At 47.6% G+C, this 24,658-nt stretch overlaps 1 protein-coding gene across 4 annotated transcripts in view; it reads right to left on the reverse strand.

Annotated features, from left to right (window-relative positions):
* Positions 1-24,658, reverse strand: part of LOC127585070 (voltage-dependent P/Q-type calcium channel subunit alpha-1A-like) — a 486,564-nt gene that overhangs the window by 338,747 nt on the left and 123,159 nt on the right. For all 4 annotated transcript variants that reach the window (XM_052042225.1, XM_052042224.1, XM_052042223.1 and 1 more), the window contains exons 5-6: positions 8,853-8,958; positions 7,062-7,201 (exon numbers count right to left, since the gene is read on the reverse strand). In XM_052042225.1, the coding sequence (XP_051898185.1) occupies positions 7,062-7,201; positions 8,853-8,958 (246 nt within the window). The remainder of the gene's footprint in view (positions 1-7,061; positions 7,202-8,852; positions 8,959-24,658) is intronic.

Consider the following 24,658-nt stretch of genomic DNA (forward strand, 5'->3'; position numbering starts at 1 on the left):
GCAGATGCTGGAATCTGAAGTCAGAAAATAAAACTGCTGGAAGAACTCAGGAGGTCAAGCAGCCTCGATCAACGTTTCGGGTTGAGACCCTACGTGAGGGCTGAGGGTGTTGAGGGGAGATGGCCAAAATAAAGAGGAGAGAGGGAGGGGACAGGCAGGGGCTGAGGGTGATGGGTGGGACCAGGTGAGGAAGGGGGTGATGGGCTTGGAGGGAGAGGTGGAGGGGTGGAGTTAGGAGACGGCAGCTGGAGGGTGGTAGGTAGAGAGATAAGGAGAGAGAAAAAGGGAGCAAGCTGGGGGAGGGGAAGGTGATAAGTGGAGACACGAGGCTGCCGATGGTCGGATCTGATAAATAAGGAAGGTGATGTGGAACCAGATCAGGGAGGGATGATGGGCGACGGAACTCGGTGGGGAAGGGGAATGAAACAGGATGACAGAGGGGAGGATGGGGGTTGGAATCAGAGAGCGAAAGGAACAGGGGGAGACCAAATATCCTCAAGGCAAGGCCATGAAGGGATCTGAGAATTTCTTAATTCCAGATTTGCTTAGCCAGAAGCCAGATTTGGTTGGTAAACAGAGGATAGTGGTGCAACAGGACTCGGTGTGAGGGAGGACATGGGTGGCCGAGCTCGAGCAGTTGAAATGAAGGTGGTTGCTCGGATAGTTAGAACTTGAAGGAACAAAGGTGTGCATGAGGTTTGCAGGAGCTGAGCTGAGGCAGAGACGGATACAGGTGGTCTTGGTGATGGAGCAGAGTTGCGATCCAAAACTCCTCCGGGGTTCAAACACAAGACCATCGTGATTGGTCAGGTGCAACGTCGGGCACTTGCCATGGAGAGGCAACCGAGTTAAGGAATGGTCCGTGATGGGGACCAAAGACAATGGCAACATATTTAGTTGGAGGCCACTTCTCATCTAGCACTGCACAGCCCATTAACCCTCTGATGAGAATTGGAGACATCGGAGGGGTCAAGAAAGGCAATGGTGTGGTCATGAGGAATCTGAGGTCGTGCTTCTGAATGGTGTTTATGAAGGTGCCACCTTAGAATGAGATGCAGGAGAGGAACAGAGGTAGGGGTCCAAGCGCAAAGTTTCAAAGCATTATTATAAATTAGAATTATTTCTGGTAAATTAATTGCACAGATAAATTTAGTCCAATTGCCTGACAATCTATTATTCTCCATTGACACCAGTTTCAGTCACACGCAGTGCATCAGTTGACAGTGTCCACACAGGGAAACTGCCATCAACAAAACATCTCGTTCGCTTTTAGTAACCTCACCCCATGAACTGCGGGATAAGTTAACAGGAAACGATTGACGTCCTGGAGCCACCTCAAAGTCACAAGTTCTTGCAATCAGTTGGAAACAGCTTGTGACATGTTCGGATGGTTAATAAAGTAACTTGAACCCCTCGATTAGAGTCCACTCAGTAATTCACTCCTGGGCACCCATTATTCCATATATAAACCAACCAACACACACAGTCAGACTGCTTCCTACAGTTCACTTGCAGGTGTCCATTATTCTATATATAACCCATCAATATCCTTCCATTAGCCTGCCACTTTGCTCAGCTGGCAGCACTCTTGCCTCTGAATTGATTCAAGCCCCACTGAGCACATACTGCTTCAGTGCAGCACTAAGCCACTGCTCCACTGCTTGAGTAGCCATCTTTCAGATAAACTGAGGCCCTGCCATTGCCTATATGTGAGACACCAAGATCCCATGGCTTGATACAAAAAGCAGGGAGCTCATCAGGTATTAAGTGGTATGATAGCATGGTGGTGATGTTGTTTACCTTGCGATCCGCTGTGCTGCCTCAAGTTTGAATTCAATTACTGAATTAAAAATGGAATTAAAAGGTTGGTGCCAGTAATTACTGGAGACACAAGGGACTGCAGATGCTGGAATCTGGAGCAACAAACAATCTGCTGGAGGAACTCAGAGGGTCGAGCTGAGGGGGGAAAGGGATTGTCAGTGTTTCGGGTCCTGATGCAGGAATGTTGTCAATTCCTTTCCTCCCCACATGCTGCTCGACCTGCTGAGTTCCTCCAGTTGATTATTGCATGAAATTACTGGATTGTCTCTGAAAACCCATCTATTTCACTATAGGGCGTAGTCAACCCTAAATGCATCTCCAGACTCGAAGCAAACTGCCTGATGCTTAATTGTCCTCTGAAATGACTCAACGAGCTCAAGGGCAATTAGGGAAGGGCATGAAATGCTGATCTTGCCACTGGTGCCCATACCCATGAATTAAAAGAAACACTCCAGTAACATGGGTGCTGCGGGCCCACAGTTCTAGCAACCACAGTTCGATTCTGACCTCAGGTGCTGTTTATGTGGAGTTTGCACGTTCTCCCTGTAACTGTGTGGGATTCCCCCCCCCCACCCAATCCAAAAGATTTGCTGGTAGGTTAATTGGCTACTGGAAACTATCTCTAGTGTTGGTGGGAGGCAGGAGAATTGGGGAGAGTTAATGAGTATGTGTAAGAGGATCTGTTGCAAGGAAGTAAGCTGGGGAATGGAAAGAATAGGACGGCTCTGAGAGCTGGCACAGGCTCGATGGGCTGAATGGCCCGCTTCCATGTCATAAGAGATGAGATAACATTCCATTTGCAAAGCAACACAAAACCTACCCATCATCAGCTGCTCGTGGGAACATCTGAGTGCAAAATAAAAGATGCCTTCTGCTTTTGCCCATATAGTTCCAACGTGAGGCAGCTCGCAGGAACGGAGAGAGTCTGTCAGAAAACTCCTGAAGCCTTGCCACTCTGAAGCAGAAGTGGCAACACAGACATTCTGGGGGCATCAGCAGCAGGGAGCATTGCTGAATATTTCCAGTGTACAGACAGAACCTGAAACTGTTAAAAACTCTAATTTTACTTGCTTCCTCCATACCCACTCTGATTCACTGAATACTCTGGGCCTCTCCATTATTCACTGTGCAATCTGGCTCCAAATGGTCCTGTCTGTGACCTCTGCTGAAGGTGGAATTGGCTCAACTGCAACAGCTAAAAATAGACCTGTGTGTAGTTATTCACCTGTGAAGAGTGCGACGCAAAACACCAAGCGTGCCAGAGGGAGAACAGGACAAATTGATGCTTCTCCAGTATGGTTTAGTGGGTCACACTCTTGCCTCTGAGGCACAAGGTTGTGGGTTCGAGTCTCACTCCAGACACTTGCACACAAAACGCGACTGGCACCCCTGCTGCACTTTTGGAGGGTGTGTCTAGTGTTAACCTGAGGTCCCATCTGCCCTTCGGGTGGAAGCAACACGGTTTGGTATGGCAACTCTCTGCCCGAGACTGCAAGAAACTGCAGAGAGTTGTGGACACAGCTCAGCACATCACAGAAGCCAGCCTCCCCTCCGTGGACTCTGTCTACACTTCTTGCTGCCTCGGTAAAGCAGCCAACATAATCAAAGACCCCACCCACACCACACATCCTCTCTTCTCCCCTCTCCCATCGGGCAGAAGATACAAAAACCTGAAAGCATGTACCACCAGGCTCAAGGACAGCTTCTATCCCGCTGTTATAAGACTATTGAACAGTCCCCTAGTACAATAAGGTGGATTCTTGACCTCACAATCTACCTCATCATGACCTAGCACCTTAGTGTCTGCCTGCACTGCACTTTCTCTGTAGCTGTCACACTTTATTCTGCATTCTGTTACTGTTTTCCCTTGTACTACCTCAATGCACTGATGTGATGAAATGATCTGTATGGATGGTATGCCAAACAAAGTTTTTCACTGTACCTTGGTACATGTGACAATAATAAACCAATTTACCAATTTACCAAGCAAAAGATCCCACAGCACAAGTTCAACAAACACAAGAAACGGGTAAAGGAGTCAGCCACATGACCCTTTGAGCCTCACCTGGAGCGGCCTCAGTTCCACTTTCCTGCCTGCTCCCCATAACCCTCGATTCACTCGTAGTGCAACAACTTCTCAGCTTTGAATGTACATCGACCCTGCATCCAAAGCTCCAAAAATTCATAACCCTCAGAGAAGAAATTCCTCCTCACCTCCATCCTAGACGGGTGTTCCTGAGTTCTCCCCCAGTGTCCTGGGGCTAATATTTTTCTTCAAACAACATCACTAGAACCGATAATCTCTTCATTATCACACTTGTGGAAGCTGCCTGGGGTAAGTTGAATGCTGTGCTTCCAGTGTTAAAACGGTGACCAGAAGTACTTCATAAAGTGCTTTGGGACATCTTAAAGAGAGGTTGAATTGGATGGATCATACAGGGGTTTAGGAGGTGGAGAGGTGATCTCATTGAAACTTACAAGAACACCGAGAGGGGCTGAAGGGAGATGTTGGGAAGCTGTGTCCTCAGGCTGGGGGCATTGCGTCAAGACAAAGGGTCAGCCACTTAGCGACGAGCAGAGAAGTTTCTTCACACAGAGGACTGTGAATCTTTGCAATTCTCTAACCCTGAGGCTACGGGATGTGCAGTCACTAAATGCAATCAAGGAATAGACGCTTGGGCAAAGCAGGAGATACGGGGATCAGGAAGGAAAGTGGAGAAGGCACAGGATCAGCCATGATCTCACTGAGCGGTGGAACGGGATTGAGAAGCCAAATGGCCTCCGCCGGCTTTTATCTTGTACAATGTTAGGAGTTAATAATTAAGATCAAAGTGAGTGAGAGGATCACAAATTCAAATACAGAACTGAGTTTTATGAAAAGCATGAGAGGTCAAGTTAACAAATTAATTCATGGCTTGTGTAGTGTGGTCACGGAAGCTGGTCATTCAGTCCCGTAAACCTGATGTATTTTACTTCCAGCAATCGCTGCTTAAACCAAGTTCCCTGCCTTAATACCTCTTGATGTCAGGAGAGAATGCAACACACAGTCTCCACTGATGTGCATGAGCCTGACACACTAAATAACGTTATCCAACAAGAAGTGGTTTCTAAAATAATCCATCAGTGTTTTGTCAGAGGTACCTGCAATCATTTTGTGCCACATAATGGCTATTTTTGATGTCAGCTGTGGCTCGATGGGTACCATTCTCTCTCCCTCTCGCATCTGAGTCAGAAGGTTATGGGTTCAAGTCCCCACCTGGGAGATGAGGCGAGAAATCGAGGCTGACACACAGTCCAGCATTGAGGGAGTGCTGCGCTGTCAGAAGTGCCAGTCTTCTGATGAAATGTTAAACTTGAGGCCCTGTCAGCTCTCTCTAAAGGAGCCAGGGACATAGTTTCAAAGGCGTGAAGGGGAGTTCTCCCAAGTGTCTGGGGTTACATATTTATCTCTTACTCAAAAGCCACCAAAAGAATAGATGATCAGCTCGTTATAACATGGCTGTCTGTGAGATCTCACTCTGTGCTGTTTCCAACATTACAACAGTGACTACACTCTAAAAAAAAGTACTTCACCAGCTGTAAAGTTCTTAAATTAAACCTGGCAAACTTGGGAAGGGAGCACCAGGAACCACACTGACATTGAAAAGACAAAGTATAGAGTACAGTATCAATTAATAACTTGCATGTACAAGACAATATTTTCATCATTCACGTCAGAAATAACCTGGCATCCTGTACCATACACAGCGAGATGCCAATACCACACAAAGACACAACAAAGTCAAACCAGCCAGCTGCCAGGATAACACGGATGCTTGAATTCTGAACAGCACCAATTGACAAGTAGAAATCCAGTTGTGGGGATCATTTGGCAAAGCACAGAGTAACCACTAATAGTTTATGGCCTGCATCAGTTATCCCCTAACGCATCACAGCTTTACAACTGCAAAGCACCATCCACTGTAGGTTTTGATAGTGGATTATCGACCTGTACTGTCACCAACCTTAAAATGATGGGTGATACCATAATCTAGTGCTGTGGATGGTCAGGTCCTGTCAGATACATCACTGAAATAGATATTATAACAATGGCAGAAAGCCACTCAACCTGTAGAGCTATGGGTTTAGAATGAGTGTACGGGGGAACTTCCATGTACAAGCCAAGAGAGGAGCATTTCCAAATTTACTATATTTAGAGAATGATTTTCAGATAAATAACTATTACATACCACATAAGAACGTGGTAGAATTTCCAGTGTGTTCTAACCCCAATCCTCTGCCTAGGACATCACATCCTCCAAATTAGGAAAACTCTTCATGTCTGCATTGGAGCCTGATTGGTTTGTTGCTCCAGCTGGAAACAAGAGATTTAACCAGGACACTGACACCTTGTAAGGTCTTTCAAAGGATGAGGACACAGAGTTGTTCACAGCAGCAAGACGGTCAAACCGAGTGAATCTAACTTCACTGCCAGCAACATTTGGGGGAGGCCAACCTCCAAATAAATTCCCATGGGTTGGGAGAAGCATTTCACACTGAAAGTTGATCCTTCCCTCCTCCTCCCAGGAACTCCCTTGGCTAGAAGGGGAAAGTCATTGCAACAAAGACCACCTGATCCTATAATGGTTCCAGCAAGCATCCCAGACCATCTCCAGCTGGTCCTGCCTGGCTGTTGGTCAAAACACAGACCCCCTCCCAACGCCATAATGTCAACACCAAGCAGGCTTAACACAAAATGACCGATAGCCCGCTTCCATCCAACATAGTTACAAAGACCAAGACCCTTCAGAACTTTGCAACAGTTCAGATTAATCCACCACTCAACAGTGCACAAAGAACAGAATTTATGGCAGAGAAACAGGCCATTCAGCCCAACAAGTCCAGGCCAATGCTGATGTTACACACAAACCTCCACCCATCCATAATTACATCTCATCCATTCCTCCTTGTCCAGTTTCCCCTTAAAGCCATCAAAACTGTTGCTCTCACACACAAGTGGAGACATCTTCTCTACATTCCCCCGTCAAAGACTCTTAGCATCTTCAAGCTCCCAGTCAGGTTATTTCTCTGCCTAACTTGTTCACTTATCCTGATCCCCTCAGTTCTACTCTTCCCTCAAGTACAGTTTAAGCACTCCACCCCACATGTCTTTAACCAGCACAAATATGTGTAAAGCCAGTCTAGAAGAAACCCTGTCCCAAACCCAGGAATATTATAAAGACAATACAGGAATAACTTACCCAGTCAAAACCACAACAAAATCCATGATATTCCAACCATTCCGCAAGTAAGAGCCTTTGTGGAAAGCAAATCCAAGGGCGATTATTTTGATTCCTGCCTCAAAGCAAAAGATTCCAATGAAATATGGCTCGGTGTCATCCTGAAACAAAGTAGAAACATAGTCATTGCATGGTTCTCAATATACACTGCGTTGATAACAAATGACCCTGTCTGAGAGTTCTCCACATTAGCATTGTTGACAACAGATGTGGCTCAGTAGCTGCAAGTTCTCACAGGAGGTTGTGGGTTCAATTCCCAGTCAGGGGCATGGGCACAAAGTTCCAGGATGACTGTCCAGTGCAGCTGTACCAGAGCTCTGCACTGTGGGAGGGGCAGTACTGAGGGAGTGCCGCACTGTGGGAGGGGCAGTACTGAGGGAGAGCCATACTGTGGGAGGGGCAGTGCAGAGTGAACAACAGTACTGAGGACACACCATACAAACCATTACAGGGCCTGTATTGAGGGAGCGCCACACTGCCCAAGGGACAATGTTGAGGGAGCACTGCACTATCAGAGGGGACATACAGAGTAAGTGCTGCGCTATAGGAACTGTTGTGTCTCAGTAAGACCGTAAACGTAGGCCCTGTGCAGACAAAGGGTCCTGTGGTTGCTAACTTGAAGAATTCTGACTTGCATTCATCACTCAACCTACATTTTAAAAACAGTCACTTCTGCAATTGCTGCTTGTGGGAGCTTCCTTTGCATAAATTGGCTGCTGCATTTCCCACATTACAGCAGTGACTGTCCTTCAGAAGTGCTCCACTGGCTGGAAAGTGTTATGTTTTAAAGGGTTGGGAAAGTTGCTATAAGAATGCAATCTTAGTTTCATTTGCAGCACAGTTCAGCAAATGGAAAAATGTGAATTCCTGAAAAACTTTCCTTGGAAAATTGTCAACATGATAACAACAACTCTCTGATAAGATCATCGATCAACAAGCCCTTTGTGTGATTTAATCTCTGCCACCTTCCACCCTATCAGCTTCTCCCTCTTCTTTCCCTGCCTCTGAAACAATGGCTCAGACTGTACGGGATCCGTCTTTGATGCCCACAGAGACTGACTGTCCCATTATGGCCCATCTAGCCGGCAGGTCAACCAACCCTCCTTCCTGTGAAGTCTCCCACCAGGTAGAGCCGCACCTAGAGCCCAAGGCCCTGCCCCCAGGACTGCCCTGATGGCCTTTTGACAGCTCATTAAGTTTAAACAGGCTTAAATAATGTTAAAAATAGATACTAAAAACACATTAAAGTCCTATAACTAGTAACATAAGAGTAAACCACTCCCCTTGAGGTGTGGGTCTTCAGGTTCCTGCACCTGCTGCCTGATGTGGGCATGGCCTGGATGGTGGGTGTCCCACTTGGAAATAAACTTGTTCCTTCATCATCGTTGTGTCTGAATCCTGGAACTCCCTCCCCAACAGTACCGTGGGAGCACCTTCACTGTACTGACTACAACAATTCAAGAAGATGGCTCACCACCACCATCTCAGGGACAATTAGTGACAGGCAATAAATGCTGGGCTTGCTAACAGCACCCAAACCCCAGAAATAAATAAAGGAGACTTTAATTCATCAGTAAATTATTTGTCAAAAGCTTTACTTCCTCCAACATCCACATCCAAGCATTTCCCAGTCCCAGCTAGCTTGTGGATTAATGGAGGCTGGTTTACACTGCCTTCAACCTCCAGTATCCACCAACCTCAAGTACATGAGTAAGAAAGACAGAGAACAAAAAGAGAAAGAAGATTACTCACAAGTCGTTCAGACATGGGAGTCTTGTCGTCATCAGGTAAGTGTTGCTCCAGTGCTAAAACGATGCAGTTGGCGATGATTGTTGCTAAAATCATGTATTCAAATGGAGTGCGAGAGTTAAGGCAAAATCCGGTGTTCAGAAATGTTACATTGAAACAACAACAATTTCCATTGATATAGTACCTTTCATGTTGCACATCCAAAGTTGTTTTGCGGTATTAATTAAACAAAAAAAAACAGCAAGGAGCTATTGGAACAGGGACCAAGACCTTAGTTCCTTAGAGGAGGAGGTAGAGACAGCAAGGTTCAGGGAGGGGAAGCTAGAACTCAGGGATATGGCAACTGAGGGCACTGCTGACAATGATAGAGCGATTAAATTCGGGGATGAGCCTAGGGCTAGAGTTTTACAGAGATCTCAAGGAAGTGGTGGGCTGGAGAAACTCACAGAGGCATGGTAGGGTAAGACCAAGGAGGAAGTTGAAAACATGAATAAGAAATTAAAATTGAGGCATTGCTTATAAGAAGATAAAAGAGTCGCTCAGCACAGAAACAGGCCCTTCGGCCCACCGTATCTATGCCGGACATCAACTACCCATATACAGTATGTTAATCCCGTTTACCAGCACTTCTGTTCCTTTGGCAATTCAAGTGCTCATCCACAAAAGCCTGAAAGCACATACCACCAGACTCGAGGACAGCTTCTATCCCACTATTATAAGACTATTGAACAGATCCCTTGTGCAATAAGATGGACCTCACAATCTACCACGTTATGGCCTTGCACCTTATTGTCTGCCTGCATTGTACGTTCTCTGTAACTGTAACACTATATTCTGCATTCTGTTATTGTTTTTCCCTTGTACCACCTCAATGCACTGATGAGATGAAATGATCTGTATGGATGGCATGCAAAACAAAGTTTTTCATTGTACCTCGGTACATGAGACAATAAGAAACCAATTTACCAATTTCTTAAACGTTGTGAGAGCACCTGTTCCCAATCCCCACCCTCAGGCAGTGTGTTCAAAATTCCAACCGCCTCCTCAGATCCCCTCTAAACCTCTTACTGCTTACCCAAAACCTACGCCCTCATATGGGTCAGTGAACACAGGGGTGATCAACAAATGGGACGGTCCGAGTTAGGGTCTGAGTTTGGATTGAGCTTGTTTAGGGAATGAGGAAAACTGGCCAGGAGTGTTTGGGAATAATGAAGTGTGGAGACAACGAAAGCAGGGATGAGGGTTTCAGATGAGCTGAGTTAGAGCGGAGTGGGCAACGTTATAGAGATGACACTTGGTGGCCTCAGTGGTGGTGGGAATATGAGGTCTGATGCACACCAAGTATAACTTGCAGTCTGATGCATTAGAGAGTGGAAGGGCCCAGAGTGATGGCGCAGAGCATCTGAACATGATAAACAATAATATCATGTCTTCCTGCACAAAACACAACTCAGTTGCAGATGTCCTGTGGTGCTGCAAAACTGTTTGGAACTGGACACCGCAGCTGTTGGAACTTGACGCACTGGTTGCATCTCAAGCAGTGGCCAATATTTCCCGATTGTGGACAAAAACCAGCAAAGCTTCCATCGCAAAATGGTAGTTTCAGATAGATGAAAGGATAGAGAGTTGGGGTCAGAGAGAGTGCAGTTGGAGTTGGCAATTTGATAAGTGGTCTCCAAGGGTTAAATTACAAGGGATAGTTACACAAACTAGAGCTGAATGTCTTGGAAATTAGACGATAAAGAGGTAATATGACTGAATTTGGAGACACAGGAGACTGCAGGTGCTGGAATCTGGAGCAACACATAAAGTGCTGGAGGAACTCAGCGGGTCAGGCAGCATCCGTGGAGGGAAATGGACAGTCAACGTTTCAGGTCGAGACCCTTCATCAGGACTTGCTGAGTTCCTCCAGTGCTTTTTGTGTTTCTGAAAATGACTGAGTTTTCCAAGTCATGGAAAACTGATTTGGAGAAACAATTTCTACTGGTTGCAAAGTCCGGGATCAGGGGCATTCAAGTCAGGCCTTCCAGTGGTGAAGTCTGGAAACACTTCTACATAAAGAGACTGGTGGAGATTTGGGATTCTCTTCTGCCAATAGCAACTGATGTCAGATTAATTTTTAAATTGGCGATGGAGAGATTTTTGTTAACCAAAGATGTTAAGAAAATGAAGATGAGTTAGTTCGTAGATCAGATATATGTGTGTATGCCCCAAGGAAAACTCCCCTGCTCTTCATCAAAATAACTACATAGGACATCTTACAAAGGCAGGAATGGTAGCGTAGCAGTTAGTGTAACGCTTTACAGCGCCAGCAATCCTGGGTTCAATTCCAGCCGCTGTCTGCAAGGAGTTTGTATGTTCTCCCTGTGTCTGCGTGGTTTTCCTCCGGGTGCTCCGGTTTCCTCCCACATTCCAAAGACGTACGAGTTAGGAAGTTGTGGGCATACTATGTTGGTACCGGAAGCGTGGCGACACTTGCGGGCTGCCCCCAGAACACTCTACGCAAAAGATGCATTTCACTGTGTGTTTCGATGTACATGTGACTAATAAAGCTATCTTATCTTATCTTACCCAAGTGAACAAATAGGGACTTGGTTTAATATCTCCAGCAGTGCAGCACTCCCTCAGTATTTCACAGAAGTGAAAGCCCTACCTTTATGCTCCTGGAGTGGGATTTGAACCCACAAGCTCCCATCTGGGGGGTAAGAGTGTTACAGGTATAGGCTGTGCAAAGAGCAGGTGATTCTCACAATGCACACCTGATGTCCAGGTCAACATTCATTCAAAGAACATAGAACACTACAGCACAGTACAGGCCCTTTGGCTCACAATGTTGTGCCGACATCTTATCCTGCTCTAAGATCTATCTAACCCTTCCATCCCATATAGCCCCCTATTTTTCTATCATTCATGTGTCTATCTAAGAGCTTCTTAAACGTCCCTAATGTATCTGCCCCCACAACCTCTCCAGGCAGTGCGTTCCATGCACCCACCACTCTCTGTGTGAAAAAACTTACCCCTGACATCCCTCTTATACCTTCCTCCAATCACCTTAAAATTATGTCCCCTTGTGTTAGCCATTGTCACACTGGGAAAAAGTCTCTGACTGTCCACTCGATCTATGCCTCTTATCATCTCGTACACCTCTATCAAGTCACCTCTCATCCTCCTCCTCTCCAGAGAGAAAAGCTCACTCAACCTATTCCCTAAACAAAAATCAATAACACTTTACTCATATTATGAAATAAAACAGAAAATGATGGAACAACTCATCAGGGGAAAACTACAGGTGTCTGGGTCTGAGACACACCTATTCATCTCTTCCTGAGCTGCTGAGTATTTCTAGAATTTCTGTTTTATTTCATGTTTTCAGCATCTGCGGTCTTTTGCTTTTAACTCACTACATGCCCCATTTGTGGGATACTCCTGCAAACAGTTTGACTGCCATAATTCCACACATAGCAGCAAGCACTGTATTTTGTGGCAGGGTGCTCTGGGATGTTCTTGGCACTACATAAACACCTCCATCCTGACAGCTATTTTAGAATCGTCTGTTAGGACACCTTCTATGTTATTAATGGTGTGACTGAACTGCAGACCCACCAATTCTGTGCCTTCCTTATCATCCTTCCCCTCATAGTCATAACCATAATAACGTAGGATATAGAAGCAGGAGGAGGCCATTCAGTCCCTCGTGCCGGTCAATAAGATCATGGCTGATTTCATACTTCCTGCACTAACCCTATATCCCTAAATATCTAAAACTCTATCACTCCCTTTCTCTTGCAACTGAGCCTCCTCATTCAGACCACAGGACAGGCCCTTGGACCGCAGAGTCTGCACCCATTTTATGCTCCTCCCACCCCCCCCGCCCACCCCATTCCCAACAACTCCCCCCAGATTCCGTCACTCACCTACACTATCGGCAAATTTCCAATGGCCAATTACATACGACACTGCACGTCTTTGGGTTGTGGGAGGAAACCGGAGCACCCGGGAGGAAATCCACGTGGTCAGAGAGAGAACGTGCGAACTCCACACAGACAGTGGCGGAGATCGGGATTGAGCCTGGGTCACTGGAGCTGTGAGGCACTGGCGTGCCACTCCTGAGTGAAAGATTCACTCTCCTCTGGGTGAAGAAGTTCCTTCTCATCTCTGACTTTGAGATCGTGACTCCTGCTTATGCACATTCCAGCCTAGAGAAACCTCAGCTCCACATTTACCCTGTCAACCCCCCCAGAAGAGGGGTTTCTTTGGTCCTTTCACTGACTCCCTCCTTCTGGGGCAGCAGGGCCTTGTTTAATCCTGAATGACACGGGGGATGGCTTTCAAGACTGCTCCCTTTCCTCACCTGAACCGGAGGTGATGTTCAATTTAAAGTTCTGAGTGATCTGTTGGTGCTGACCAATTATAGAGGTATATAAAATCATGACGGGCATAGATAGGGTGGAGGTCACAGTCTTTTTCCCAGGGTAGGAGAGTCTAAAAGAAAAGGGCATTGGTTTAATGTGAGAGGTGAAAGATTTGAAGCTGACATGTGGGGCAAATTTTTCACACAGAGGGTGGTGGGTGTGTGGAACGAGCTGCCAGAGGAAGTGGTAGAGGCAGGGACAATTACAATGTTCAAAACACACTTGGACAGGTACAGGGATAGGAAAGGTTCAGAAGAATATGGCCAAATGCAGGCCAATGGGACTAGGTCGGGTAGGCACTGGTTGGTATGGATGAGTTGGGCCTAAGGGTCTGTTTCCATGCTGTGTAAAATGCACAATTCTCTAATTTGCCCCAGGGGGCATTAGTATCTGCTCCAAAAATAGGACCTCTGAAATTCTGTCGTTCCTTCGAGACTGTATGAAGCAGACCCATGTTCCCTAACCCCCTCCCTACATTGCTCCCATCAGTATCCACCCCACCCCACCCCAGAAGGTAGGGTGGGGTAGGAAAGATTTAGAAGAATGTGAGCCAGACACAGGCAAATGGGACTAGGTCAGATTGGCATTAGTTGGTACGGATGAGTTGCACCCTTGCTCTGCATCTGCTGACGAGGACTTAGCCAGTCCCGGCAGCCACACAATCCCAAGAACCACCCGTTCAATGCCTGCGTTCCACCAGATCCACGCAGACAACTGCCCAAGCCTGAAAACGATACAGAACGTCCCAACAACAGAGCGGCCATTTCACGGATAAGATGGAAATGACCCCCTCCCCTTCTCAATGTTCCAGCCTCCCAAACCCAGCATGCAACGTTAAATCCAGGATGGAGAAAACATTTGAGGAGATGGAACACAGCACAGTACAGCATGGGAACAGGCCCCTATGTCTGTGCTGCACCTGATGCCAACTTAAACAAATCCCTTCTGCCAGCACGAGATCCATATCCCTCCATTCCCTGCACCTCTATCATATCTGCTTCCACCACCGCCCCTGGCAGTGCATTCCAGGCACCCACCAACCTCTGTGGGGAAAAACTTGCCCTGCACATCTCCCTTAAACTTTCCCCCTCTCACTATGTCCTCTAGTATTTGGCATGGGGCAAGATAAACAACGTAAGGGGTGGCATAGAGAGGGGAGACAGTCAGTCTTTCTCCCAAGGTTGAAATGTCAAATACAAGAGGGCAGAGGTTTAAGGTGAGACGGGGTAAGGAGATGTGCGGGCTAAGTTTTTTTTTGAAACACGGAGAGTGGTGGGTGCCTGGAACACGCTGCCGGGGAAAGGGGTGGAACAGATACAACAGCATCGTTTAAGAGGCATTTAGACAGACACATGAACAGGCAGGGAATGGAGGGATACAGACCGGGTGCAGGCAGGTGGGATTAATTTGGATTGGCGTCATGGTCAGCACAGACATGGTGGGCCGAAGGGCCTGTGCTGTACTGTTCTATGTCCTATGTCCTATGTGGGGTTAGGCCACCGATCAGATATGATCTCATCCTCAGTTATGTGGGGGTGATTTTCAAACTGAGAGGACATGCATTTGAAATTGGGGAGTCGCCCCTTTAGACGGCCAACAACTTGCATGCTGCTTCCTATTTGCCCCGGCTACCGAGGCGAGGGGGCACTCACGTCGGCTTCAGGTAAAGGCCCCCCAGAACCTCACTTCTGTCGCTAATCCGAGGAACAGGACGGAGGAGCTGAATGGTCCTCTTGCTGCTGTTCTGTTCATACCTGACCAAAAGTGATTCAAAAGGCTGCATTCCAGATAAATACACTCTCCTGTAGATGTACAAAGGGTTAAAACCTCTGTCTGGAGTCTGCAAAACATTGTATTTCACAGAATGCTGCCCTTTTCAGACCAGTGTGCTGTTTATTGCGAAGGACTGACGAGGCATCTTTCTGCAGCATCTCCCACCGGGAGCTCGGCTGGAGCCGCCCGTTCTCATTTCATTCAGATCTTTGACAGCATCGGAGGCGACCTCCATCCCATCTGTCTCCGACGCCGTGCCTCTCCGTTCAGTGCAAGGAAAGCAGGCATGGCTTGGGGAAAGAGGGAGGGAGGGAAGTGGGGGGGATATGGGAGGAGGGAGAGAAAGGGGAGGGAGAGAGAGAGGGGGAGATGGGAGGAGGGAGAGAAAGGGGAGGGAGAGAGAGAGGGGATGGGAGGAGGGAGAGAAAGAGAGAGAAAGGGGGAGAGAGAGAAGGGGAGTGAGAGGGTAGATGGGAGGGGGGAGAGAAAGGGGAGGGGGAGAGAAAGGGGAGGGAGAGAAAGAGGGGGAGGGGGGGGGGAGAGAGGGGGGGAGAGAGGGGGGGAGATGGGAGGAGGGAGAGAGAGAGAAGAGGGAAGCGAGAGAGAAAGAGGTGGAGGCAGAGGAGAGGGAGCGACAGAGAGAGAGGGGAAGAGACAGACTGACAGAGGGGAAAGAGAGAGAGTAAATCAAAGGAGCAACAGGTGATGGGCTGGCATGGATTCCCCTTGGGGACCTCTTGCTTAAGATAGCAGAATAATCAGTCACTTCCCTCAAACTGGACGTAGTTTCTCCAGGGCGTGACGATATAGGTTATTCCTTTCCCCACTAGAAAACCAACCAATCCTTTTAATACTTCCCCGGCCCCTGGCTAGTTTACTGCCTCAGGAAATATTGTCAAAGAATCTGACGGGTAATATTTCAAAAATCAATTGCCACTGAGCCAGGGATTGGCTCAGCACTGAGCAGCAGTGACCCTGTGGTGTGCCATGGAACCTGTTAGCTTACAATCCCAGACCGTGGGGTCTCTCTGTCCCTGTATCAGATTATAAGATAAACTTCAAGACGAATGTCCAGGATCCTTATTTCCAATAGGACTCAAAATCTCAGCATCCATCCATATCTAGGGGTAGAACAGCAGAGTATTCATTTAATTTCAACATAAGAAAGAGCAGCAGGAATATCTCCAGCGTTTTCTGTTTTTATTTCAGATCTTGAACATCTACGCTTTTTTGCTTTTCAACTTGTAAGTCTCCTCTGCAGCCCTCCCGGTGCACTCGTAACTTCCCTGCAGTGTGGTGACCAGAACTGTACGCTGCGATTCTGCTAGTTTCACGGCCCCCATTGCTGCTGTTACCACGTGCAGAGCTTTGAGCCGGATCTCAGTCCCAGTAACACAAGCTCTGCGCATCCGCTGTTACTGGGCTCTGGATTCTCACACCACAGCAGCTGGGCTCACCCCACCCCTGCCTCCGCTCATTGCCTGCCAAAGCCCTCAGCTTTGTTAGCTCTCATCCTGACTCCCTCCAGAGCATCTACAAAATTTAAATTTTTAATTAAATAAATCTTGAATAAAATCCTAGTTTCGTTAATGGTGAACATGAAACTACTGAACTGTCATAAAAACCCATCTGGTTCATTAATATCCTTGACAGAAATGAAATACGTCCTCCCAACTTGCGTTGATCTATACACAGCTCCTGAGCCTCACAATGTGATTGGCTCTTTGCTGCCCTCTGAAGTGGTCTGGCAAGCCAATCAGTTCAAGGGGCAAATGGGGATAGGCATTAAATACCAGCCTTGCCAGTGACAATCACAACCCTGGAATGAGTTAAAGCCCCTCATGGGATGGTTCAGAACCCGCTAGCTTGCCCAGATGAGGTGGAGACATTGGGGCAAGACATCAATTCCATGCCAGTTGGAATGTTTCACTGAAACGTTACTCACTGCTACTCAACACTCTTTCTCTTCAATAATATATAATAAAAGGAGGTTGCCTTTCTATCACACCGTTCCAGACATTTCACCCAGAGAAGTACAGGCCAAAGGTGTAAAATTAGGAGTAACAGGTTCTGCAGGGATATACGGAACAATTTTCCTCCCCAGAGAGTTGTTGGGATCTGGACCGCACTGCCTGAGAGGCTGGTGGAGGCAGAGACTCTCACAGCAATTAAGAAGCATCTTGACGAGCACCTGAACTGCCAAGGCATAGAAGGCTAACAGACCAAGCGCTGGTAAATGGGATTAGTGTAGATGGGTCGGTATGGACAGGATGGGCCGAAGGACCTGTTTCTGTGCTGAGTGACTCCATGAGAAGTACAGTTGATGGTGGAGTCACTATTGCAATGCAGGAAACATAGCAACCAAGCTTTTCATATTTTCTTACAAGGTAGAAGGAAACAATTCAGCCCATCTGGTTTATGCTGAACCTTTGAGCATCAACATTGTCCCCATTACCCTGTTCTCTCTCACATGCCAATGAAGTCCCTCCTGATTTACCTGCCACTCCCCTATGTCAGGGGAAACTTACAGCAGCCAATTAACCTAGCAGCATGGCTTTGGGATGGCGGGAGGAAACTGGAGCACCTGTCGGAAACCCCCACAGCCACAGAGTGAACGTGCAAACTCCACACAGACAGCGCCGGAGGAGAGGATTGAACCCGGGTCTCTGGAACTGCAAACCACAGCACCAGCTGCTGCGTCACTGCGCTGCAGTGAACACGTTCGTAAACACCGCCCTCCCTCCTCTGAACACAATCCCAGTTTCTGTAGTCTGTCTACATACAAGGTGAGAGAGGAAAGATTTAAAAGGAGCTGAGGGGCAACTCCTTCACACAGAGGTGGTGCATATATGTAATGAGCTGCCAGAGGAAGTGGTAGAGGCGGGTACAATTGGACAGGTACATGGACAGGAAAGATTTAGAGGTTTTGGACCAAATGCGAGCAAATGGGATGAGCAAAGATGAGCATCTTGGTCAGCATGGACGAGTTGGGCTGAAGGGCCTGTTTCCATGCTGTATTCCTCTATAACTCTGCGCAAGGTAAGCTCCCACAGTGAAATTATAACCAAATGACTGTATTTAAGAGACGTTAATTCAGGGACAAACATCAGTCCGGGAATAGCTCTTCCTTTCTTCAGAAGGGATCTTTTACACTCACCTGAGACAAGAGCCTGAGCCTTGATTTAGTGTCTTATCCAATGACACCAAACTTGCCCACAGCCTTCTGACTGTAAGGCACGAGCAGGGGAGGGATGATGATCAGCACAGCTGCCCTCCAATGTTTTACGTTTTGTTTGATGTCTTAAATGTCATTCTTTTTAAAACAGAAAACAAACAAAAAGCACGAGCGTGACTCCTGAAACATTAACGCAGTTTCTCCCTCCACAGATGCTCACTGACCTGATGATTATTTCCAGCACTTTGTGTTTTTATTTCAGATTTCCAGCATCGGCTCTTCAGCTGCTTTACAAAGCCAATGATGTACACCCTTTGCTGCACCATATTTAGCTGGTGCCTTACCCAACTATATAATAGTAACTGAATAACTAAACTATAAGACTTAGAATCATGGACATTCACGACACAGGAGAAGGCCATTTCGTCTATTGTGTCTGTGCTGGTCAATGAAGTGCCATCCATTCTAATGCAATCTCCCAACTCCTAATCATTACCTTCTAAGTAATGGAACATCACCAACTTTAAATGTGCCAAGGGTTTCTGTCTCCACCACCTATCAGGTCGTGAATTCCAGTCCCACCATCCTCTGTGGGAAAAATAATTGTCCTCAATTCCCCTCTAATCCTGCCACCAATTATTTATTTATTAAATGCCTCCTAGTTAATGACCTCTCTGGTTAGGGAAATGACTTCTTCCTATTCACCTTGTGTGAATGTGTACTTCGTTATATCTTCTCTCGGTTTCCTCTGTTCCACGTGCCCAGTGTAGTCTCTCCTCACAACTCCCCAAACCCGGCAATGTCCTCGCCAATCTCCCCTGCACCCTCTCCAGTGCAATCCCATCCCTCCTGTAGTGTGGTGACCACAACAGTACACCCTCATCTATCTGTAGCCTAACTGGAGTGCTGTACAATTGTATCATGACTTCCCTGCTCTTGTACCTTATGGCTCCATCAACAGAGCACCCCTTTTGCCTTCTCAACCGTCTCATCCACTTGTCCTGCTTCCTTCAGCAGTGTGTGGACATGCACTCCAACGTCCCTCTGCCACTCCCACACTCCTCATTATCCTACCCATTCATCACCGATTCCCTTTCCTTGTTTGCCCTCCCCAAAACTCATCACAGATTGGATTCCATTTGCCACTCCTCTGCCTCCATTTGCAACCCCCTTAACATCCCAACCAATGCACGGAGACCCTCCTGCAGCCGAAGCCCTTCTCCCCCTCTCGTCGACCACACAAGCCAGCGTTTGCCTCACAGTGCAGCACTGGTACACTCACAATCCTGGCAACTCCCAGCTGGAACAGTAACATACCGTTGCTTATAAGATGTGAGCTAAGCAAGTTTTCTGATGGCGACTGATACTTTTGCGTACATTCTGCTAATTAAACAAAAAGAAAATCAATTCCTTCATTTAATCATCTTCCTTTAATGTCCCCATGGCGCCACTACCTGTTGGCAACTCCTTTTGATAAATGTCCACGATTACACAATCTAAACAAGCTGACCCAGTGCCAGGTCGGTACACAGGTTCAGGGTTTGTGGAGCCTATTTTGCAGCCATCGTTCAGTACCCTAGTTTCCCATCAAACTTGGTCAATCTGTTCACCAGGCCAGCAGTGGCAGGAGCTTTTCTGCACCAGAGCAAGTGTGGTTTTGTTCTACCCTGTCATCAAGAGACCCAGTTATAGGATCCAGGTCCATTGTGCAGGCCAGCACGAAATCTATAACCATTGGACAAGCTAAATCAATCATGTGCTTGGGGAACAATCTGCCCACTTCTGAAGGGAGCAAAATGGTTGGAAGTTCAGAGAAGGACCATTAACCTTGAAATTGGACCGTAATACTTAGACTGCTTTTTTCTGTGGTTCAGTCTGAATAAAAAGCATCACTCGTAAAAGGAGGGTGTCAGGGCGATGCAGCAAAAAGAGCCTCTGCCTCACAGCTCCAGCGACCTGGGTTCAATCCTGACTTCTGGTGCTGTCTGTGTGGAGTTTGCACGTGCATGGGTTTCCTTCAGGTGCTCCAGTTTCCTCCCATGTCCCAAAGACGTGCGGGTTGGTGGGTTAGCTAGCCGCTGTAAGTTGTCCCTGGTGTGTAGGTGGGTGAGAACAAAATGGGTTAGGGTGGGATTAGTGTTAAAATGGGTGTTTGATGGTTGGCATGGTGGCCAAAGGGCCTGTTTCCTGCATCTCTCTCTGACTTTTATGAAAAGCTGTGACTCACAATGAGCTCGACAGAGCCCATGGCTTTAGCCCCGGTCACTTACACAGAAACAGGCCCTCACAATGACTCTGCAGGTTTACTGAGCAGATCCCAGCCTGTGGTGAAGGGTCCTAGAAACCTGCTTCCAGCTGTCTCCCTATGACCCTCACTCTGCGCCCCGTTACAATCCCCACTCCCCCAATTCACAACCTTCACTCAACACTAGAGAAACAACGGACTGCAGATGCTGGAATCGGGATGAAAAACACGATGATGCTGGAGGAACTCAGCAGGCCAGGCAGCATCCGTGGAGAAAAGCAGGCGGTCAAGGTTTTGGGTCAGGACCCTTCTTCAGGACTGAAGATAGGAAAAGGGGAAGCCCAATATATAGGAGGGAAAAGCAGAGCAGTGATAGGTGGACCCTGAAACGTTGACCGCCTGCTTTTCTCCACGGATGCTGCCTGGCCTGCTGAGTTCCTCCAGCATCATCGTGTTTTCCTTCACTCAACACTACTCATTGCCCCACCTGATCTGCCTCCATATCACCTCTCAACCACCAGATACACCGATGCACTCACCTCCTTCCTGCACCCCTCACCCAGCTCCCCCCCACCCCACCCGGACTTCTGATTTCCCTTGCATATTTTGCACGAGTGAAGTACACAGAGGCCTATGATCACACAAGGCACATTCACCAGCACTCGACACCTTGGGTCTTGTGCCCTGCTGATCTTTGCTGCAGTGAACACTGGGACTAGACAATCATTGTCCGTCCCTTTATTGCTGTCAATTAGTTTCTGGCCCATTGCCTACCTGGGCTTCTCAGCACTGAGCATTTGCCACCCTGTCCCCTTGCGATAAAGGAGTCCACCACACTCCAGAGGGCAGGTCTCCACCTCATCCACTGATGTCAAACAACACAGCAAAGGCCAGGTAGGAGCAGACACAATATCTTTCACTATGCTTTGTGGGAATCAACACAGCCAATCTGCACACAGCAAGTTTCGACAGCACAACATTGACCGGTTAATGTTGAGGGAGGGGACCAGGACACTGGGAGAGTTCTCCTGCTCTTCTTCAAAGTAGCCAGGGTGCTCAGTAAGCACCTCCAACCATTCAGCTCACCCCCAATATTGGACAGAAGGATCAGCCGGGACTTGGTTTATTGGTTTATCATGGTCACATGTACCGAGATACAGTGAGAAACCTTGGTTTGCATGCCTTCCAGACAGATCGTGCCATACATAAGTACATCGAGATATTAAAAGAAAAAAAGAATGCAGAATATAATGTTGAAGCTACAGATAAAGTGCAGTGCAGGTAAACAAAAAAAAGTGGAAGGGCCACGGCGAGGTAGATTGGGAGATCAAGAGTTCACCTTTAGCATATGGGAGGTCCATTCAAGAGTCTGATAACAGTGGGATAGAAGTTGTCCTCAAGTCTAGTGGTTTGTGCTTTCAAGCTATAGTATCTTCTGCCCAATGGGAGAGGGGAGGATAGAGAATGGCCAGGGTGGGAGGGGTGAATTGGCTGCTTATCCAAGGCAGCGGGAAGTGCAGACGGAGCCAGTAGAGGGGAGGCCGGTTTGTGTGATGGACTGGGCTGAACTTATGTGCTTACGAGTGGGACTGAAACCACAGCCTTAGCCAGAAGCAAGGAGGCAGCACAGGGAGGAACAGCAGCTGACAGACAACCAGTCTGTGCGGCTCAGTAGGCTGGATATTTACAATTTAACATCCAAAGAAAATAATTTTATACTACAGATGGAAGTTACGCTGACAAATGCTGGCTATTACTTCAAAATAAGACACATCAGTGTGACCAGTGGTCATTAATATAACCAGTAAAAAGTACACACAGAACCCCAGAGGGAACATCTTCACACAGAGGATTATAAATGACAGGAATAATGGGCCATTCGAAGTGCTGGAGCTGTATACTGAGGGCGTTCATGTTGATGTTGATCATGCCTTCATCAAACTGTCCAAGCAGCAGACCACAATAGCAGCGTCCACTGCTACAGCCTCAGAATAAAGAGACATCCCTTTAACACTGAGACAAGGAGGAATTTCTCCAGCCAGGGGGTGGTGAATCTGTGGAATTCATTGCCGCAGAGGGCTGTGGAGGCCAAGTCATTGGGTATATTTAAAGTAGAGGTTGATAGGTTCTCGACTGGTAAGGGGGTTAAGGGTTATAGGGAGAAGGCAGGAGAATGGGGTTGAAAAAAAATCAGCCATGATTGAATGGAGCAGACTCGATGGGCTGAATGGCCTAATTCTGCTCCTATATCCTATGCTCCACCCATCACTCCGAACATTGACTCCCTCCACAGGGGACGCGGTGTGTAACTTCCACAAAAAGCACTGCTATTATTCACCCAGGCTACTCCGATAGCACCTCCCAACCTTGTGACTTCTTCCACCGAGAAGGACAAAGGGCAGCGGGTACCAGGTTCCTTCCAACTTGCACGCTACAATGTCGCCAATCCTTCATCATCGCTGGGTCAAAATCCCAGATACCCCGACAGGAAGAACTGCAGCAGTTCAACAAAGTGGTGCATTGCAAGGCAACTAGGGATGGGGAAAAGATGCTGGTCTTGCCAGAGACACGCACATCCTGTTAGTAAATTTTTTAAATGTGCTCTTTCAAGCCCACCTAATGCAATCATGAGCTGGATTCTCATCTCAAAGATGGCATTGGGAACTCTGTCAGTGCGGTACTCCCTTAGCACTGCTCCTCTGACAGTGCAGCACTCCCTCAGTACTGCCCTTCTGACAGTGTGGCACTCCCTCAGTACTGCCCCTCCCACAGTGCAGCACTCCCTCAGTACTGCCCCTCCCACAGTGCAGCACTCCCTCAGTACTGCCCCTCCCACAGTGCAGCACTCCCTCAGTACTGCCTTCTGTTCACCTTTGGAGTATGGGCTTTATCTCACACCTACTGCCTCAGACAGGGGCAGGACTGGGAGGCATGGAGATTCAGGAACAGTCACCAGTAACAGTTCATTCCAGAGGGCATGTCAGCTTTTAAGTGAGAATGAAAAGTGGCTAATGAAGGCATGTGGTGGGAGGGCAGAGGGGGAAACTTCAGGCACCTTTGAAAGGGGGAGAAATTAGCAAGAGTTGGAAGGTCTGGTCTCCCAGTGCCTGACTGATGGGCTCCCAAGGTCCTTCTGTGTCCCCATCCTGCTCGTCCCCACCAGTGGATGCCTCCTCACTGTGTTCTGTCCCTTCCAGCTTCGGTTCCCTGTCCTTTGCTATCTTGTGCAACCTGTCACCCAGAGATGGCTATGGCTCTCGCCACACTGCAAGTGCTCAGGAAAGGCAGAGGTGTCGTTGGTGGCCCTCTCTTACTTAACCAAGCCCCTGTTCAGGTTCCGTATTGGGTGAAAGAGTGGGGATCAGGACATCCCCCTCTGTAATTAGCACAGAGCCAAAATGCCCCCACATTGAGCTGAATTGAGATCAGGCTTGAGTCGGGGAGATACAAGACACTGCAGATACCAGAATCTGGAGTGAAAAATCAAACCTGATGCAGGGTCTCAACCCAAAACATCGACAGTTCCTTTCCCCCTCAGATGCTGCTCGACCCGCTGTGTTCCTCCAGCAGTTGTTCTTAAGTTGGAGTCAGTCCACTGACAAAAATTTGATCTCAGTTCTTGCCAATTATAAAGCCCTTAAATGGATGCACACATGTCCCTGTCAAAGAAAGCCGCTGACTTGGGTACTGGCATGTTGGTCGATGTATTTAGTCCCTCGTGTCCCAGTCTCGAGGCAGGGCAAGTGCACCAAACTCTGCTCATTTTGAAAGGTGGTGTCCAAGGTAAAGGAAAATCAAATAACTGCAGATGCTGGACATCTGAAACAAGAACAGGAAAATGCTGGAAACACTCAACAGGTCAGGCAGCGTCTGTGGAGAAGCAGTTAATGCTTCAGATTTGAAATCCTTTGTCAGAACTGAAAATAATAGAAAACAGGTTAGCTTCTGAGGAAGGGGTATTGACCTAAAACGTCTGCTTCTCTTTCCACAGATGCTGCCTGAACTGAATGGTTCCAACATTTTCTGACTTTAGTTCACAGCCAAGAGTTTAGCCAGTTGGATCCCACAACGCAAACAGTAAAATCCAGGCTACTTCACCAGTGACAGCCTTGAAAAAGTCCGGGAACTTTAACAGGAGTGGGTGATGGAGGCAGTACTCACACAACATTTAAGAAGTATCTAGATGAGCACTTGAAATGCCAGG

This window comes from Pristis pectinata, chromosome 31 (assembly GCF_009764475.1).
Source record: "Pristis pectinata isolate sPriPec2 chromosome 31, sPriPec2.1.pri, whole genome shotgun sequence".
Lineage (NCBI taxonomy): Eukaryota > Metazoa > Chordata > Chondrichthyes > Rhinopristiformes > Pristidae > Pristis > Pristis pectinata.